This window comes from Gobio gobio (assembly GCF_949357685.1).
Source record: "Gobio gobio genome assembly, chromosome: 24".
Taxonomy (NCBI): domain Eukaryota; kingdom Metazoa; phylum Chordata; class Actinopteri; order Cypriniformes; family Gobionidae; genus Gobio; species Gobio gobio.
The window spans coordinates 11,862,175-11,882,400 of record NC_137120.1 but is presented as its reverse complement, the minus strand read 5'-3'; the positions used below and the strand labels follow the sequence as shown (position 1 = coordinate 11,882,400).

At 41.9% G+C, this 20,226-nt stretch overlaps 1 protein-coding gene across 1 annotated transcript; it reads right to left on the bottom strand.

The window, feature by feature from the left end:
* Positions 1-1,661: 1,661 nt before the first annotated feature.
* LOC307120376 (SLAM family member 9-like) lies at positions 1,662-6,083 on the bottom strand. Its single transcript, XM_079807394.1, has 6 exons — positions 5,920-6,083; positions 5,025-5,342; positions 4,174-4,452; positions 3,944-4,057; positions 3,769-3,830; positions 1,662-1,946 (listed from the first exon to the last, which is right to left on the bottom strand). Exons 1-6 carry the CDS (start codon positions 5,957-5,959, stop codon positions 1,899-1,901), a joined length of 861 nt encoding a protein of 286 aa, XP_079663520.1. The 5' UTR covers positions 5,960-6,083; the 3' UTR covers positions 1,662-1,898.
* Between the last annotated feature and the right edge of the window lie 14,143 nt (positions 6,084-20,226).

Genomic DNA, 20,226 nt, shown 5'->3' with positions numbered 1-20,226 from the left:
AGCAAGGTAACGCCAGTGACAAAAAAAAATGGTACATACGGTCTTTAAATAAATGCACAAAGAAAGATAAAAAATCATCAAAATCAAGCTGTCATTTATGTGTATTCATAAAGTCAAAGGGTAATCTAATAATGTGGTCTAAGTTTAAATGTTAGAAAAATAAATACATTTTAAGACATCTTGCCATACCAAAAGTGTCAGAGCTAAATACTTTAATTAGCCAATCTCCTCAAAAACCTCTACCACGACCTCAGTAATGAATAAGTAATAGGCTATTTTCTACCCTGGTTTTGTGGCTCTCTCCTGCACGCTCGGATTTTATGGGCTTGCCGCTCTGAAGACTTGGAAGTAAACATTAACATTTTAAAAATGCCCTATATCCCCTTAAAACTGCACAACTGTAGAGTAAAAACATTGGGCTATTAAAAAAGCTATATATGTTTATAAAAAACGGACATGATTTTTTTATAAAATCACACTGAGTACCCAGAACATCTGCTTGCATAAAGTTTAAGGTAAAAATAAGCGTTTGCCTCTGCCGCGGGTCGGCCCTGGGTGTAATCAAGGGGGTAATCCAGCCCCCGGAAAGCGTACCATCCATAGGGGCAGCCATTGCTAACCAAGCCATCACCTGCTGTTAGCATCCCATTGACTCCCAGTATCAAGATGCATGTTGACTAAATTCAAGCATTAAAGAGAAAACAGTGTCTTCACTTTTATCTTTTTACACATTCATTTCCCACATATAATTGAATGAGGAAAGGAAAAACAGCAACAGAACAGACTAGCATGTTGACTACTTGAACACAAATTTTGCTCTCCTTTCTTTCTGGCCAGCAAATTTCTCAATGACTCTCTGATTAAAGTCAGTCATCTCAGTAGTGTCATGACGTTTGCATTGTTCAGTTAGATATTTGAGGTCTCTTACCCCCGTTGTTGTCCACAAAACTTCAGTACCGACACTTTGAAATAAAAGACAGGGAAAGCAATAAAGGGCATTAACAACACATCCAGCCAGCCCTTACGTTTCTCATAACAAGTGCGTGAAGCTCCGAGTGCAGCTGCGTCCTGTCACTGGCCTGCTGCTGATTCGCGTTGGTCCAGTTCGGGATCCGTTATCCTATTTTTTCTTCCAACAAACGCCTTGTGAAAGAATTTGGTTTAACTGCTGCCATCTCTACGAAAGTGATCATCCTAGCAAGGTTTTGGTGGAGTCGGAGTGACGGTGTCGCCCGCGCACTTTCGTTTTAGTGGCCAAGAGTGTAAAGTTGAATGACAGGTGACGAGAACCAATCAGATTGGATAAAATAACACGCATCCAATTCTGATTCGCCAGGGACTCAGCGACCTGCGTCCGGAGGAGGATCTTTAAGAAACCAATTAGAGACCAGCTTCAGTTCACATGCTGCCCGTAGATTTTTGAACTCAGATAGACATCCATTTGTCCGGCGTCCCTTGCCCATGAAACCGCATGAAACATATTGAAGAACATATAAAATAGTTAACCCATCAAAGCCAGTTTTTATTAAAAGCTGGCACGTCGTATGAGTAAACTATTTTATTTTTATTTCACTTTTATATCATTTTTGTATACATTTATATTTCTGGAATTTTGATGGGGGCGGCGCATAACTGACAAGAAAAAAAAACAAGCAGCAAATGAGATCAATATTTAATAATGAAAGATAGGTTTGCATGTGATAGAACATTTTAGTTGAGATTCTGGATGCTATGCTATTTGTGAACCAATAAATTAAAGCAATACAGAGCGTGTGCAAAAACAAAGATGTAATACGAAGAGCAAAAACAAAACAAAGGCAGAAGAGAAACATCCTGGCAGAGAATAATTGGAACAACACCAAAAGGTGTGAGGTAACCAGGTCCGGTAGGTCCGGTAATCATCTTTTTTTGGGGACATTTTCATACACAGCATCTGTCTTTGATTTCTGCAATTGGAAACACAAACTCTTGTCAGTAAAATTTTTTCAAAGAACTACTACTACTGCAGAACAGATGCTAACATGGAGCAGCAAGAGGAAATGACATCAATCATGACTTTTTAAACCGTTAAATCATCAAACAGTTAAAGTTCTGCAGGTCTGCTCTGAGAATGATTGTCTTTCACACTTAAGCAACAGCTCAGACACTTGTTGCAGCATGTCTACAAAACAACCAATGGCTGCTAAAGCTGCGTTTCACCTCAGATAATCATGAACCGCAGAGACGCTGCAGCTCCAGGACAGACTTCAGCAACGCAAACATGAGTTAACAACTTTGTGACGTTGTATGTGTGATTTTAGAGCAACAAAGCAATTTATTTACAAAGGATTACAGTGTGACAGTTCTCAGTGACTCTTTCTTTTCCTATTCAGTACTGGGGGGTGTCACCGACATCGTGTTTGTCAGTCTCTCTCTCTCTCGTTGTCGGCGTGTGGGTGGTGCTCATGTGAATAGCATCGGCCAATGGAAAGCCACCGTTCTGCCGTAGATCTCGGAAGCGCCGCAATGTATTTATCAACAGCATAGGAATGACGTCGAAGAGAAGAGATTGATGAATAAAGTCATTATTTTGGGGTTTTTTTGCATACAAAATGTATTCTTGTCACTTACTAAAATTAAGGTTGAACCACTGGAGTCATTTTGACTATTTTAACAACGTCTTTACTACCTTTCTGGGCATTAAAGGTTGCACTGATGTTACTGCCTATGGGTAGTACAGAGAGCTCTCGGATTTCATCAAAAATATCTTCATTTGTGTTTTGAAGATGAACGAAGGTCTTACGAGTTTGGAACGTCATGAGGGTGAGTGAGTAATGACATAATTTTCATTTTTGGGTGACCTAACCCTTTAAGCCTAGCCTGACAAGCCAGACCCACATCAAGATGTTGGGTCTGGAAACTCACCATTGACAGGGCTCAATCCGAGGCGCGGGATAAACGGTTGTCTTTCAAATTCCCTCTGCACGCAATTGGATAGCGCCATGAGCGCCACAACCAACCAGAGCAAAGAAGAAGATGAAGCCGAGCTACATTAGTTGATAGACTTTCGCCGTATCCGGTCGGCAAAACTTCGCACATACCTTCTTTTCTTAAGAATGACTTCAGTGCCGTTCTTTGTTCTTTTCTCAAATAAAAGCTTAACTCCAAGTCTTCCAGAGTCGTGGCCAAAGCCGATTCTGAAGACCGCTGTTCGTCAGCTTCTTTGTTTACGAGTAGTACGCAGAACCTCCGCAACTCTGCCGTGACGTACCGTCATTATGTTAAGCCCGTCCACCGACTCTACACACGATGTGATTGGCCTGACCAGAGTTTGGTTTTTTCCAGCTCTCAGGTCTACTGAGAGTTGCTAGACTACACTCGCGGCAAAATAAATGTTCTGCCGCTAGGGTGCATCTAGATTTCTAGGCTACTTTAAGCCAGGACTAGGCCTAAATTCAACTAGGGCATTTAGCTTTTATAAACGTGCCTCAGAAAAAAAAAACATTACTGGTGTGCATGTCTGGCTATCACCAGACCAAGCTCAATCTTTTAAGATTGAATATTAGTCTGGGGAGTCTGCTCTGTATTCAATACTGCACAAGAGGCGTGATCAACGGGCATAGTTCAAATGACTGTACGCAATTGGATAGTCCTTCAACCAATCAGACCAACGATCCAGGTGACGTACTTTACTTTCTCTATCGTCATTGTGTTAAACCCGCCAATAGCACGCCAGGTGGATAAGCCAGTTTAATGTATAATTTATCATTAATAATATTTGACTGTTACCTTTGTTTGTGTTGTTGATTTACACCATGCTGAATCAGTTCGGTCTTCCTCCCGTGTCTGAACTGCATTGAAAATAATCACAGAGTTACAACGGCAAAGTTTTCAATATTATTTCAAAATTTGTGTCTTAAAAATATATATATTTTTTTAAATGAATGGCTTTTTTTGTCCTGACCTGTTTTTCTACATTTCTTGCAGATGCAGCACATCACGACTACAGCAAAAATCAGCAAAGATCCAGTGGCGGCCGCAGAGATCAACACTATGTACAATAAAGGTAGATTTGGATCTGTAATGAACAAAATGAGCCTTTAGTGTGACTGAATCGGTCTGTCTGACCTACAACAAACACTATCAAACATCAGCACTGTATAACTGAGAGTTAATCAATTAATATCAACGTACCTGCACATGAGTGACAGAGTTGAGTGATGTCGGGATGTCTGGTTTGGTGGCTGATGGGATTGTTAAGCACACAGCTGTAGGTGTTTTTATCCTGATATTCCACCTCCAGAGGTAGAGAGAGACTGATGCTGAGATCAGACACTCTGATGCTGGACAATAAACTGTTTCCTTTGTACCAGGAGAGAGTCACATGACTCACATTCACCACTGAACACACCAGTGAACAATTTGAGGATGATGATGAACAATCTCTGGTAATGTTAGGAACAGGCAGATTAACTGGAAAACATGAGAGAATAAACAAAGATGGATAAATCTTATTTTTGGTGTATTGTGTTGACAGTCAGTGAGTGTTTCTCATCTCAAGCTATAAAATGATAAAATATTTTATATAATATTCTTAGTTTAGTACAAGTTAAACTCAATCAACAACTTTTGTGGCATAATGTTGATTCCCACAACAATAAAAAAAATGAACTTGTCCAGCAAACATTAAAATATTGTTTCAATAGTAAAGCCACAAGACATGAACAATATGAATAGAAACGCTTAACTCAACTTTTCTGTTACAGTGAGACTTTACAACTTTGTTGCTCCTCTGACACTATAACACTATAAATCTCAAATAGTACACAAGTTTTAACAGATTCATTAATGTGTTGTATTAAATTATAAGCTTCAGATTTCTGATTTTAAACCCTCCAAATAAGTTATTATTCACTTCGATTCTAAGCACCTCATTGTGTTAAGCAACATTATACTTCAAATTCTGTCGATTCAGCTTAACTTTTAATGAAACCAAAATTTTACAAGAATATGTGACCATTCAGACAAATGCTCTCTCTACTCACCATAGACAGAAACACTGAAGGATTTTGATGACCACTTAAGTCCACTAATCTGTAGTTGATAAACTCCAGCATGTTCAGTTGTGATGTTTGTTATGGTCAGAGATCCAGTTTGATTGTCCAGCTTCAGTCCGTCTCTGAATCTCCCATCAGCACCATTATATGTGGAGAAAATCCCAGCCGCTTTACTGATTTCCGCTATCAGAGACGTTCCTGCTCCAAATTTCCACAGTAAATCATCGTCTTCATGTATTTCAGTAACATCCGTGTTTAGAGTGATTGATTCACCCTCCATCACTGACACTGACTCACCAAACACACCTGATGAATATGAAGTGGTTTTGTCACAGATTAAGGCTCTTGTTGGTTTACAAATTCTGAAATCAGCATTTTTAAATTTTGATTACCACCAAAAAAAGTCCCTTGTCCTGCAGAAAAGCAAAAGTCTGTTAACATGAGACACTTACAATAGCCATGAATGGGGCCGATCCGTAAACATTGAAATACTGTTTCAATAGTAAAGCCACAAGACGTGAACAATATAAATAGAAATGTGAACAGAAAACTAAACTTTTCTATATAAAGTTATATCTAATTTTACAATTTTGTCTCTTTGACACTATAACCCTAAAAGGACCCTTAAGCTCAAATATTCAGAATTTGTAACTAAATGTGATTTGAAGAACATTGGAACAGGAACAAAGATTTTTCTTTTAAATGAAAATATTTAGTAGCTTTATATATGGCACATTATAGGCTCACTAAACAATTGGCCTGAATCCATCTGTTTTATTTAAACTACCTGGGAAAAATAGCAATGCAAATCATTTAATTGAACCACAGCATCAGCTTTATTGCTCTGAAACAGAACTAAATGAGGTATATATTTATAACTTACCATTCAGACTCCACCAGCACAAACAGAACAAAACAAACATGTGAAAGCTTTTCGTCAGTAGTTCAATAAAGACTATCCGCTAAAAACAGACACCTCGCATTCTTGCCAGTCTTACTGAGGTGTGATAGCCTGCTGTTGTCATACTCAGATTCTTCTCGATTCTAGTCAGACATCCCAACCTCAAACGTTGTGGGCGGTGCTAAGTTCGGCTGACATCCAGGCTAGAGGTGTCTATTGTCAGCTCATCTATTGAGTCAAACTGAAACCTGCTGAAAGCTGCCTTTCTTCAGAAAGTTTGATCTGTTTGTGGTGGTGGAGAAACAGCTTTTGCAGCAAAGAGGCTAATTGTTTGATCTGTGTTCAGTTTGTAGGTGAAGAGCTTCTTCCTGTCCTGCTCTTATAAAACTGACAGTCTGACTTCCCTCCTACACCGAACTACTGTACAATCAAACTGGAAAGTGTATAAAACATTTTATTATTTGTGCACTAACTGTTAAAGGTCCCATGGCATGGCATTTTTCTATTATTTTATAATGTTTCCTGAGGTGTACTTATATTGTTAGTATGATTTTTACATCATAAAATGTCATATTTTAGAAATAAAAGGCATTTTTTCAATACTGATGTTTGCCCTGTGCCTGAATGCCCTGTCTCAAGAGGCGTGTCTGCTGTGAGACTTCAGTAAAAACGCCCACTGTTGTGATTGGCTGACATCTTTGCATTTGAAATGAGCAGAGGGGGCGTGGTTTAACGAGGTCTACGAGGCACGAGCAGGCACGAGCTGCTGCCAGAGAGACGGATGGACCTGAGTTCACTTCACATCAGTTCTGTCAGTCTCAGATCAGTGAACTGTTATAGTTACAGCATATACTTCAGGTTATTAGTCTATTTTTAGTCGGAGGGACTGTCACTCATGTCAGAAAGTTAGTAACTTTAGTAAATTATGGATCAGCGCTGACTGGAGACGCGAACCCTTTAGAACGATTCAGTCCGATTTGGTGAACTGATTCGGTTCACTAAAAAGAACCGGTTCAAAAGAAAGATCATTTACGAACCGGACATCACTAATGTACCAGAGACTGAGCTCAGCGATCGCTAACAAAATTATTTATAGTAACTACTGAGTTATGAGAGCGCTGTCAGCGCGAGTTTATTGTGTTTGTATCTGAGAGTTCTGAATAAACACGAGTCCCAGTCACACCGAGTCCGTCTTCATCATTATTACCAACTTTGTAACACATGCAAAGTATCATTACAGCTGTCGAGATGAACGAGTTACGAGTAAGTGTTGATAATAGCATTATTTTTTAGATATGTTCCTATCATATGAAAGGCGTCAGTGACGCGCATTGAGTACACAGCGCAAACAAAGACACAACAGCAGTAATCAAATGTAATCCAGTTTATTGTGGAGCTAGGCTGCCTAGCCCGGATATGCTCACGCTTACCCCCCTTCTGCTTAATCTCTGGCCGCGTTTGGTGCCTCCGCTGTGGGCCAGATGCAGTACTGGGGGTCGGGGATGTTGAAGGCCGACCGGTCAGTGCAGCCCGAGCTTCGGCGTGTGTGAGGTTTATCTCTAAAGATGTTACTCTGCTGATGTTGAGCAGAAACGACTGTATGCACATTTTAGAACAGATAGACGCGCCGAGGACGTACAAAAACACTGACTCCAAAGATAGAAAACACGAAAACACCGTTCTGTCGGGAGAGAGAGAAGCCGCAGTGTGTGCACGGATAATAAATAATTAGCTACACATCAGAAATCACTGATCACAGATCAGAAGGAACTGAAAAAAGACTTCTGTTTTCATTTGTACATCCAAACACTGAGAAACTGCCAGCATTCACTCGTTCACAAGCAATGATCTCTTGAGTGTTTGCATGGGCATGCCAGATTCTCTGGGCGGAGGAAAGGGAGGTAACCGTTCCTGTCTGTCTGTTTTGCTTGTCTGTCTGTCTGTCTGTCTGTCTGTTTTGCTTGTCTGTCTGTCTGTTTTGCTTGTCTGTCTGTCTTGCTTGTCTGTCTGTCTGTCTGTTTTGCTTGTCTGTCTGTCTGTCTGTTTTGCTTGTCTGTCTGTCTGTCTGTCTGTTTTGCTTGTCTGTCTGTCTGTCTGTTTTGCTTGTCTGTCTGTCTGTCTGTCTGTCTGTTTTGCTTATCTGTCTGTCTGTCTGTCTGTCTGTTTTGCTTGTCTGTCTGTTTTGCTTGTCTGTCTGTCTGTCTGTCTGTCTGTCTGTCTGTCTGTTTTGCTTATCTGTCTGTCTGTCTGTCTGTCTGTTTTGCTTGTCTGTCTGTTTTGCTTGTCTGTCTGTCTGTTTTGCTTGTCTGTCTGTCTGTTTTGCTTGTCTGTCTGTTTTGCTTGTCTGTCTGTCTGTTTTGCTTGTCTGTCTGTCTGTCTGTTTTGCTTGTCTGTCTGTCTGTTTTGCTTGTCTGTCTGTCTGTCTGTCTGTTTTGCTTGTCTGTCTGTCTGTTTTGCTTGTCTGTCTGTCTGTCTGTCTGTTTGTTTTGCTTGTCTGTCTGTCTGTCTGTCTGTAAATTAGGTGGAAGGTGAAGTTTAACTGCGACCGGACTTATGACCCTTACAATGCGGAATGGTCCAACAAAAAGGGGAGACAATTTACGTAAATCGGACTGGAGAGGTAAATTGGAAGTGGATAACCACACTCTCTGACCGCAAACATAGCGAGGACTCTTAATTCTGCGCTTATTGGCCGCAACGGTCATGCGTTTTCTAGCTCGACAGAGAGCAGACCGCACTCTCCTCCAGGTGCGTTTGCAGCGGCTAATAAAAGCTTGTACCGATGGAACATTAGACTCAGAGTCTTGGGATGCCAATAACGGAGGTTGATAGCCGAGACAGCAATGGAAGGGTGAAAGACCTGTAGCAGAGGACGGAAGCGAATTATGGGCGAATTCAGCCCAGGAAAGATGCTGAGACCAGGACGCGGGATTCTGATGGGTGAGACTGCGAAGAATGCGGGCGACAATCTGATTGGTCCGTTCTGCTTGGCCGTTCGTTTGGGGGTTATACCCGGATGAGAGGCTAACGGATGCCCCAATCAGGCGACAAAATTCTCTCCAGAACTGAGAAGAAAATTGGGGGCCTCTATCAGACACTATATCAGTTGGTAAACCATGTAGCTTAAAAACATGATCAACCATGATCTGGGCGGTCTCTTTGGCAGAGGGGAGTTTAGCGGGCGGAATAAAATGGGCCGACTTAGAAAAACGATCTACCACGGTTAGAATAACGGTGTTACCCGCTGAGAGGGTGAGCCCGGTGATAAAGTCGAGAGCTAAGTGAGACCACGGTAGTGTAGGCACTGGTAACGGACGAAGCAGACCGGCTGGAGGGGAATTGCCAGCCTTAGTCTGTGTGCACGTAACGCAGGAGGCAATAAACAGTCGCACATCTCGTTCCAAAGAAGACCACCCAAAGCGCTGACGGATAAAAGCGAGGGTGCCCCGGACGCCGGGATGGGCAGTCAATTTGGAGGTGTGTCCCCACTGAAGGACAGCTCGTCGCGTGGACACGGGGACAAAAAGAAGTCCCTTAGGAACATTGTGCGGGATTATGACTCGAGAAAGAGAACGCTTTACCAGCCCCTCTATTCCCCAGATGGACCCGGGGGAATATTCTCCTCAGGCTCAGTCGATGAAGAGGAGTCAAAAAGACGAGATAGCATGTCAGGCTTGACGGTCTTGGAGCCCGGGCGATAAGAGATGGTAAAATCGAAACGGGTAAAGAACAGAGCCAAGCGGGCTTGACGAGCGTTAAGTCTTTTGGCCTTACGGATATATTCTAGATTACGGTGATCTGTCCAGACCATAAAAGGAACGGGAGCTCCCTCTAGTCACTGTCGCCACTCGCCTAACGCTAGACGGATGGCGAGCAGTTCGCCGTTGCCCACGTCGTAATTGCACTCAGCGGGGGAAAGACGGTGAGAAAAAAAAGCGCAGGGGTGTATCTTTCCGTCAGCGGTGGAACGCTGGGAAAGAACAGCCCGACCCCCACTTCAGAAGCGTCGACCTCGACAATAAATTGTTTAGTGAAGTCAGGGGTAAGAAGGATATGCGCTGTAGTGAAAAGACACTTTAGAACGTCAAACGCAGTCTGCGTAGAATCTGACAACCTAAACTGGGACTTGACTGAGATCAGAGCAGTAAGGGGAGCGGCCACTTGACTGAAACCAGGTATAAAACGACGGTAAAAATTAGCAAACCCGAGAATTTTTTTTAGCGCGAGGCGGAATTCGGGCACGGGCCAGTCAGTGACCACCTGGACCTTAGCTGGGTCCATACTGATCCCTTCTGCCGAAATGACCGAACCCAGAAAAGTAACTGAGGAGGCGTGGAAAGAACATTTCTCAGCCTTTATATAAAGTCGATTCTCCAGTAGCCGCTGAAGGACACGACGAACATGTTGGACGTGCACCTGGAGTGATGGCGAAAAGATCAAAATGTCATCGAGGTAGACTAACACGAAGACATTGAGCATGTCCAATAGGATGTCATTGACTAAGGCTTGAAAAAACACGGGGGCGTTTACTAACACGAAAGGAAGGACTCTGTATTCAAAGTGCCCGAGGGGCGTGTTAAACGCGGTCTTCCATTCATCCCCCTCCCTTATACGCACTAGGTGATAGGCGTTACGTAAATCGAGCTTCGTAAAAACCCTTGCTCCCTGCAAGACTTCGAAGGCAGATGACATCAGTGGCAACGGATAACGATTCTTGACAGTGATGTCATTTAAACCCCGATAGTCTATACAGGGACGCAGGGAGCCGTCCTTCTTCTTCACAAAGAAGAAGCCGGCTCCCGCTGGAGATGAGGAGGGAACGATCGTACCGGCGTTGAGTGAGTCAGAAAGGTATATCTCAAGCGTCTCCCGTTCGGGAGTGGATAACGAGTATAGTTTTCCCAGAGGGGGCGTGGTACCTGGGAGAAGATCTATACTGCAATCATACGGGCGATGAGGCGGGAGAGAAGTGGCCAGGGAACGGCTGAATACCTCCCGAAATCGTGATACTCCTCCGGCACTCCGGATAAATCACCTGGCTCCTCCTGAAAAACAGTTACAGACGAGACGGGGAACAGCAGAAGACAGACAATCAACATGACAAGACAATCTCCAAGACAGATTAGATCCCTTCGCCCAGTTAAGCTGGGGGTTGTGGAGAACTAACCAAGGATGGCCTAAAACCACTGAAACCAATGAAAAACAAAAAAGAAATAGTCTCTCTATGATTTCCTGAAACAGTAAGAGTCAATGGAGAAGTTCTTCTCTGCACCCTAGGAAGGGAGCTGCCATCTAGGACGAACAGGGGGGTGGAGTCCTGTAAATCTAAGAGAGGAATACCTTGTTCCAAGGCCCAAGTCTCGGCAATGAAGTTCCCCTCCGCCCCCGAGTTAATCAATGCAGAGCAAGAAACTGATGATCCCAGCCAGCAGAGGTGTACGGGAAGGGAAGTGCAGGACTTAGATGGAGAGACCCATGATGTTGCGCTCGTCAGCAACCCTCCGCCTACTGACGAGCGCTGGCTTTTACTGGGCACCTAGAGACAAAATGATCTGCGGCAGCACAGTACATGCAAAGGCGTTTCATAATCCTGCGTTGGCGTTCCGTATGGATATACGAAGCCCCCCTAGTTGCATCGGCTCAGGATCAGCAGTAGATGGTAGAGGTGGCTGTGTCGCCGTGGAGGCGGGAAATAATTAAGCTTCTATTCTGCGGGCCCTTCGTCAGATATCAAAACGTCTTTCGATGCGAAGGGCCTGCTCGACAAGGGAATCGAAACTGTCTGAAACTTCTCGGACAAAGACCTCATCCTTGATCTCTGAGTTCAGACCCTCGAGTAAGCGGGCGAGGAGTGCCGGATCGTTCCATCCACTCGTCGTGATCAGGGTTCGAAACTCAATCGAGTAATCAATGACTGACCTCTTACTCTGGTGCAAAAAGTGGATAGGAGACGAGATGCTTCGTCACTGTGTGCAGACCGGTCAAAAACTCGGATCATCTCCTCCTTAAAAAGAGAAAACTTGAATACACAGTCTACCTCTGCCTCCCAGTTCGCCGCCACCCACTCTCGAGCCCGTCCATTGAGGAGAGAAATCACATAAGCCACCTTAGACCGTTCCTTGGTAGAGGAACTGGATGTAGTAGATGGCTGGAGGGAAAAAACAACCTCGCATTGGGTGAGGAAAGATCGACACTGTGAGGGCTCACCCGAGTAGCACAGCGGGTTGTTAATGCGCGGCTCAGAAGAATCTGGCTGTCCAGCCGAACCAGTGGCTTCATGACGGTAGTAATGGAACTGCTGGGTAAGATTCGAGAGCTGGGCGGTCAAGGAGTCAACAGCAAGTCTCGCAGCGGATAAATCCTCTTGCCCAACAGGGCACCCTGGAGCTCGATGGCGTTGTGAAGAGGATTGCCACTCGCCTGGTCCATCTTCTGGTCGTATTATTCTGTTATGGGTAAGGATGACGGAAGACCAGGGCGGGGCGGTGGATAATACACAGTCTGATGGCAGTATAACTCACTGTTGAACAAATGGTATTACGTCAAGCAGACAGGACAGGACAGGACAGGACGAGATCACGGACGCTTCTCATATGAGGTGATTGAATAATCCGACAACAAGACAGGGAAGGAAAGGGAATAAGAAGCTGAGACAATCAAGGGGGGAAAAGGGACAGATGAGGAAATAGGAACGAAAGGGGAAACAGTTGTAAGAGATAATGAGAGGAGAGGATGAGTGTGCGTGATTGTGTGAGTGAGTGCATGAGTGAGTGAGTTTGTGACCACAAGAGGGAGACAGAGAAAAGGGGAAAGAAAATCCAGGATCATGACAGTTTCATTACATTTGAAGGATCTTTGGAAGGCAGCCTTTGTTTTACGTCCTTTACTAAGTGTTTTTTGAAGGATGTATCAAGTGTATCTTTTGTGTCCTTAAATCTCCCACAATGCTTTACACACATTTCAATTCACAAAAGCAAAAAGTGCTGAGCTTGTCTAAATTCATTTTGAAATATAAGACACAAATGTTTTGGAGACAAAGGCATAAATGTTATCTTTTGTTTTGCTGTAAATGAATCACTTGACATTGTCAATGATGTAAGCCATTTGGCGGCTGCAGACGATTGTCATTCACTGTATGGCATTAATTGAAAGACTTTTGAGAAGTACTTTAAATTTGACTAAGAATAACATTTTTAAAAAGACATGGCCGCCACCAACCAATTAAATTTAAATTGCTATTGACACGAAATCCGAATAGTGTGTATATATGTATAATTTGTACAAACATATAACATGATTTATATATGAAAGTGTTGGTTTTAGTTTCACTAGTACTATGAAACACTGGAAATTAGAGTTTATGCACAGTGGCTGTGCTACAATTAAACCTTGTTGCAAGGTCTACGTGGCCACAATTGCTTTATTAAGGTCAGGAGCAATTGATCAACTAGGGGCATCATTTGGACAGTCCAATCAGAATGATTGTAGCTTGAATTTAGAAAGAAGCGCTTCCAAAAACAGGACAGTGCCAGCATCAGGCAATCCAGTAAAATATTGGACTATTGGACTCTGTCAGGGCTGGAAGAAATTTGACTGAAGGAAAAAGTTTGTTTCTGAAGGAAACAGTGCAGCAACAATGTGCTAATTTGGCTAAACCACAGGGCCCAAGTTTGCAACACTGCTCTGCTCAGTATGTGCTTCCACTGAGTCCATAATCAGAACTGAAATCCTCTCAGCCAGCAAGCCTATTTATAGGCTGAAGCCACACCTACAGGGTATACCAAGTAATAGAAACAAATTTAAATGTTTGTAACAATACAATTAAATACTATATTAACCCATTTTAACAAGACAAACTTCCAAACAGCTAATACAGCAACCATTGAGGAGTTTAACATCCAATTAAATGGCAAAACTACTGTTCCTAAATTCTACCCCTCTGACATCACACCAAAATGGTAACTTCCACAGGAAGTGATGTGGCTGCTGCTTTAAAAGACAGTTTGACCTAAACGAAAGGTTTGGTTGTACAGAGTGGGTTGGTGAAAATATTGTGGGGAAAATACAAGGTAATTATAACATGAGTTATTGTGTTCTGGCATTTTGTTATGCAGAAACATAATGAAAAACTTAAGAAAACTATGAGAATTTTAAAACTAGAACAAGACACAGCAGAAACAAATTTTAGACTGAACAAAACAAAAACTCCATAACCCCCTCCTAATGTGTACACAGATGTTAATATTGCCGGCAATGCATAGTACAAGTGAAATTGGTGAATGTTTGCAAGTCCAAATTTAGATAGTCAACAGGTTAACCGGTGACATTTCTCCCCCCTTCCTCAGACACCTGAGGTGTCCTAGAGAGGTAATCTGCTGTACAATTCTGCGACCCAGCTTTATACAAAATGTCAAAGTCAAATGGTTGGATGGCTAAAAACCATCTGGTGATACGGGCATTTGTGTCCCTCATCCGGCCTAACCAGGCCAATGCCCTGTGATCAGTCTCAAGTTTGAATTTGCGTCCCACCAGGTAATATCTTAAAGAGTCCAATGCCCATTTATTGCTAGACACTCCTTCTCAACCGTAGAATACCTGGATTCACGGGGAAGGAGCTTCCTGCTGATGTAGGCAATCGGTTGGAGCTGCCCTTGACCTTCCTGAAGTAGTACAGCCCCAATGCCATGCTCAGACGCATCAGTCTGCACAGTGAAAGTCTTTTCAAAGTCTGGATTTTGTAAAACAGGCTCTGTGCATATTAGATTAGATTAATAAAATTTGAACGCACCCTCAAACGAAGCGGAGATATAGCGCATACAATTGGGCCAATAGTGCAATTTCTCATGTAACTATGTCATATCTCTCAGAATCATGGGATCATAACTCAATAATGCTACAGTAAAATTGCTCATAATGTTGTATGATAACTGTCAAGTTCATTGGGAATAAGGTCACAGTTAAAACTTGAACGCACCCTTAAAGGCAGTGGAGATATAGCGCCTCCAATTGGGCCAATAGTGCAATTTCTCATGTTTCGTCACATCTGTCAAATTCATAGATCCATAACTTCATAATGCTACAGTAAAATTGCTCATAATGTTGTATGATGACAGTCAAGTTCATTGGGAATAAGGTAACAGTTGAAACTTGAATGCACCCTCAAAGGCAGCTGAGATATAGCGCCTCCAATAGTGCAATTTCTCATGTAACTTTATATAAATGGACTGCATTTATATAGCGCTTTCAACAGACCCATGACCACCAAAGCGCTTTACATATTCACCCATTCATTCACTCATTCATACACCGATGGCGGTGTCAGCCATGCAAGGCACCATCCAGCTCATCTGGAGCAGCTGGGGTTAGGGGTCTTGCTCATGGACACCTCGACACTTGACACCACGAAGAGCTGTGCAAGCGCATGCAGCAGAATTGTGTGTAGGCTTAATAAATGAGCAGTGCTTGCTTGCTCTTCACCTTTACCAAAACGCATGCAATTTGGTGCTTTAGCTACGCTGCTACTTTAGCTCTCATTGAAAGTGAACCAGACACTTGTGCTTTCTGCGTTCATTGTGAAACTGCCTTTAGCCTATATCAAAGTGCTGCCGGCCCAATTTATGACAAGTTCAAGAATTGTCCCGATGGACACTATTCTGACTGGATTCCGCGATTCCGTTCATAGGGCTCTAAAATTACTTTGCGGACCCCCTGGCAACGGGTTGCAGACCCCTTTGGGTCCGCGGACCCCACTTTGAGAACCACTGTGTTGGACAGTGCATTGTGACGAGTGATAATTTATGCAGCATAAATGTGGATGCATATAACTGCAGATAGATAATTATTTCACATATTTTTTAAATGATAAGTTATATATATATATATATATATATATATATATATATATATATATATATATATATATATATATATATATATATATATATATATATATATATATATATATATATATAAATAATTATCAATCACAATTTCATTGCAGTCTTGTACATATGACAGTAAAACATGTTGAACCTTGATCCATAAGTGAAATGTCCATTTTAAGCATAACTTACTGCGCACAGTTTTCCGTTGTTGTAATCTTTCCTGATAATAAGGTTGCTTCTGCTCACTTGGGCTAACCATTTCTTTCTCCTGTCAGTATCTTTTGGCAAGCCATACATCCGGATCTCTTTCTCTGACCGATCGGTGCATCCAAATGCTGCAAAGCCAACCATGGTAAGAAAATCAGTCTATAAAAGTAAATGTTACGATCAGCAGCAGAATTCTACAATCAAAAGCAGAATTTATGGCTGAGCTTTGTATATATGGTATCAAATTCTGTACTGGAGTATAGAGGAAGAAAAAACATATAATAGGTATGGACCTAACTGTTGGTGTGTATTCTCACTTCTAAGGCAACCTGTAACCCCTGTTTTTCCAACCTGTGAGAGTGCACTGGAACTGCAGTCAAACCCGTGACCGCACACCTGTGAACTCGTAGATTGATATAGCCTACTCCCAGTTACGAGCTCTGATGTCATGTAGCCCGCAAAACAACAATGACAGCCCCTACGGATGCGGTGTTCATGAAAGTCGTACACGGTATTTTACAAATAACGTAAAATAAAAGGTATAACAGCTTCTCTTGCCTTATACACCATTTTTCTCCTCCGTTTCCCTCAAATAATCAAGGAGTAAGCACCTTTGGCGAGAGAAATTATTGTAAATGAGCATAAGCCCGGCACGGTCCGCCATGCTTTGTTTACAGCTAGCCACACAATTCCTTGCGCTCAGGCAGTTTGGCGTGACTTTGCCTGGAACGCTACAAAGTCGTGAGTCATGGTTTGAAGTCGTGCCTAACGGGCTCAAAAACCTGCCTGGAGCGCAGCATTTACCTAATGAAAATGTTTGGTAAAGATGTGCATTTAATCTGTCCTTCAATGTATTAACCTTAAATGATTAGTTAACTTCAAAACAAAAAAATTTCCTGATAATTTACTCACCCCCTGTCTGGCTTCCAAACCCCTATTTACTCAAATTATCAGGAAATTTTCATTTTGAAGTTAACTAATCCTTTAACAGTGTTTCCTCTTTTTTTACCACTCCCAGTTAATGGTGTTAATAAATAATTAAAGCTACACTATGTAACTTTTCCGTCCACTAGAGGTCGCCTGTTCAAAACAAAGGCGTAGTTTGATGACGCCACGTTTGAGCGCAGAATCTTGGGACATGTGGTTTTCACCTCACAGCCGGTGGAAAACAGTCAGGATAGGACTCGGGCAGAAATCATGTTCATGGATGCGATTATTAACATTACTGTAGTCTGAAGCAGAGCAGGACCGAGTGTTGTGGAGCTGAGCAAGGCCGCGGGAGCGACAGAAGAGCAGGACTGTTATTATGGCATAGTCGCCGGCGGGACTTTTATTATGACACGGTTGCCGGCGTCACTTCCTCTTTTCCAGTCATGAGTATGAGGTAACGCAACTCTGTTTATCGTATTAGATATATCTGAGTGTGTTGAAAAGGAAGTTATGACGTTCGCTCGGCGGCTGCTATGACACTTGTTCACACTGCAGTGAGAGTAAAGTGTTTCACTGAATAAAACCGGAAACCAAGGGTGACGCAGATATGACGCAATCGACAGGCAACTCCCTCACACGCATAGCCCACACGTCCCGGTGGCGATATTTTTTTCACAAGACCAAGACCCACCCACTTTTTACGATCAATGATATTGGACCCACTCACTTTTATCGTCTCTAACATTCAGCACATGTCTGTTTACCTACCCCTAATCGATAAACACTTATTATTAAACACATATTAGACGCTTTATTTCCACTTTTTTAATATTTTCTTAATTTGTATTGAAAATAAATGCCTTTCCGATTTGATATGTGATGGGAAAACGGAGAAGATTGATTTCGGCAAAAGCCGGACTCGAACCGCGGGTCGATTTGTGTCAAAACTAAATGCCGTGCATCTTACCCCTACACTACTACCGCTCTCAATGATATGGCGATTTACGTAATTTTGTCTTTCCGACCTATACGTTTACCAAGTAAAGTGGTGTATTTGTACTTAATGTAATTGGCATCTACTCCAGTAAAAAAATTCTGAGGACCCACCCAGTAATGTTTAACATACAGTTAATGTTGATGCACTAATATTGTGTAATCCTTACCTTGAAATGGCTAACAAATGTTATTTGTTTTGGAAAGAGATTGTTTCTATAGAAGATGGGACGAATCAGTAGTACATTAGCATGACACAGTGGCCCTTAACCACCACATTTCTGTGTGGCTTTAAAGTTACTGTACAGTCGATTTACCCATAGTGTTTGCCTCAACTAGATACACCATGTGAACTTGGAATATAAATCTGACGGCACGCACACGACAGCCTGGCCTGCCATGAACGTGAGATGACGTTTCACGGCCAAATCAAATAACCAATCGGAGGAGAGCCCTTCTAGCCAATCATAGACGAAAAAGGCGGTACCTTCCCCTACCGTCCTGGGGAAAAAAATATTGCGTTCCGGTTCCTCGGTTAAAATAGCAATTTCTCACGATTTACAAATAGTTGGAAACATTTGGGATATTCTAAGTACTCAACTGAACAACACTGGCCTAGTGGTTTCTGGATATTTTACTGCAAAAATCCTACGTTGTTCACCTTTAAATGTTTTGTTGAATGCAATTGGTTGCCTTGTATATTTTTCACTGTTGACCAAACTTTTTTTCTTGACTTAAATTGAGAAGCTTCTGGCATTCATTGATATTCACTTGTTGTGCATGTTAATGTGAATGTATCTTAACACAACATAATGATTTAGTAATTATGACCATAGTAGCAGAAGAAAAATATATACTGTACATACTGTAAATGTGTTATACCTTATGGGAGCAGTCCCCCTTCCCTCCAAAATTAAACACAAAAAAACCCAAATTCAATTCAAAGGACTTTATTGGCATGAAAGTTTCAAGAAAAATGTTTCCAAAGCATCAAAATACAATTTGTCAATACACACAGAATATACAGTAATATGTAGATTAACACAACATTAATATATCTGGGTGAGGAACAGCCAAACTCCACTAACAAGGTAGCTGAAGACAGTTTACTGTCAAAAGTCATACACCATGGCAAGACTGAGCACAGCAAGGAAGACAGGTTTCCAGATGTGCTGGTCAAGCTCTTTGAAGAAGCACAAAGAAACTGGCAACATTGAGGATCGTGGATGCAGTGGTCAGCCAAAGAAATGTACTGCAGCAGATGAAAGGCACATCATGCTTACTACCCCTGCAATCGTAAGATGTCCAGCAGTGCCGTCAGATCAGAGCTGTAGAAAACAGTGGAACAATGGTACACATACTGTCCGCAGAAGTCGTTGTCATGGAAGACTTGGGGCCAAAATTCATACCTCCGACATGAGAACAAGGCCAAGTGACTAAACTGCATGGAAACAGGAACTGGGGTGCAGAAAATGGCAGCAGGTGCTCTGGAGTGGTGAGTCAAAATGTGGGTGTAGCCTATATAAAAAAATATATTGAGTGTGTGTGCAGGGGCGTAGCAAGCTTTTCAAAAGTGCGGGGGATGGATGTGGTTTTTTTGTTAACAATAAAAACGACGAAAACAATGTCTAAGTCGTGGAAACACTGGTACTGTTTTATTTTTGTAATGCATTGATGTTTTTTTAATTTATAATTTATCTATTTTTAATATTTTGTTTTATATGATGTTCAGTCCCATTCTACCCCGTCATTATGTTCATAATATAATTACATTTTTTATTTTTTAAAAGGCTGATGATAGTTAAGCTATACAAAAATGGCACCAACACCACAATACAGCCAAAACACAAAGAACAGGAGTAACTGCATCTGGCATTCATGCACAAACTATTGAGAACTAGCAAAAGTGTTTGTTTTCCAGTATATGGCAGCAATCTTCCACTATATGCACATTCACGTTTTCACCATGAATTAAACTGAGATATTTAATGTGAATTTTACATAAAATGTTGCTATTTTAAATAAACCTGTATATAAATATCATTAATACTTTTGGCAAATACATTTTAAAGTTGCCCCTTAAAACTGCACAACTGCAGAGTAAAAACATAAGGCTATTAAAAAAGTGATATTACATGCATTTAAAAAAACGGATATGATTTTTAAATCAAAATCACACTGTCTGTGGCCTCTGGAGAACCCAGAACAGTTGATTGCATAAAGTTTAAGGTAAAAAATTGCTGGAATTAATTAGTGAACATTAGTATTTTACTAC

What these genes read in the sequence shown, in the direction of transcription:
- LOC307120376 (XM_079807394.1), bottom strand. Translation starts at nt 5,959, where the DNA reads ATGTTTGTTTTGTTCTGTTTGTGCTGGTGGAGTCTGAATG. An exon ending in GTGCTGGTGGAGTCTGAATG is followed by an intron (nt 5,343 to 5,919) that starts GTAAGTTATAAA and finishes CATATTCATCAG; the next exon opens with GTGTGTTTGGTGAGTCAGTG. An exon ending in CAAGAAATGTAGAAAAACAG is followed by an intron (nt 3,831 to 3,943) that starts GTCAGGACAAAA and finishes TTTTCAATGCAG; the next exon opens with TTCAGACACGGGAGGAAGAC.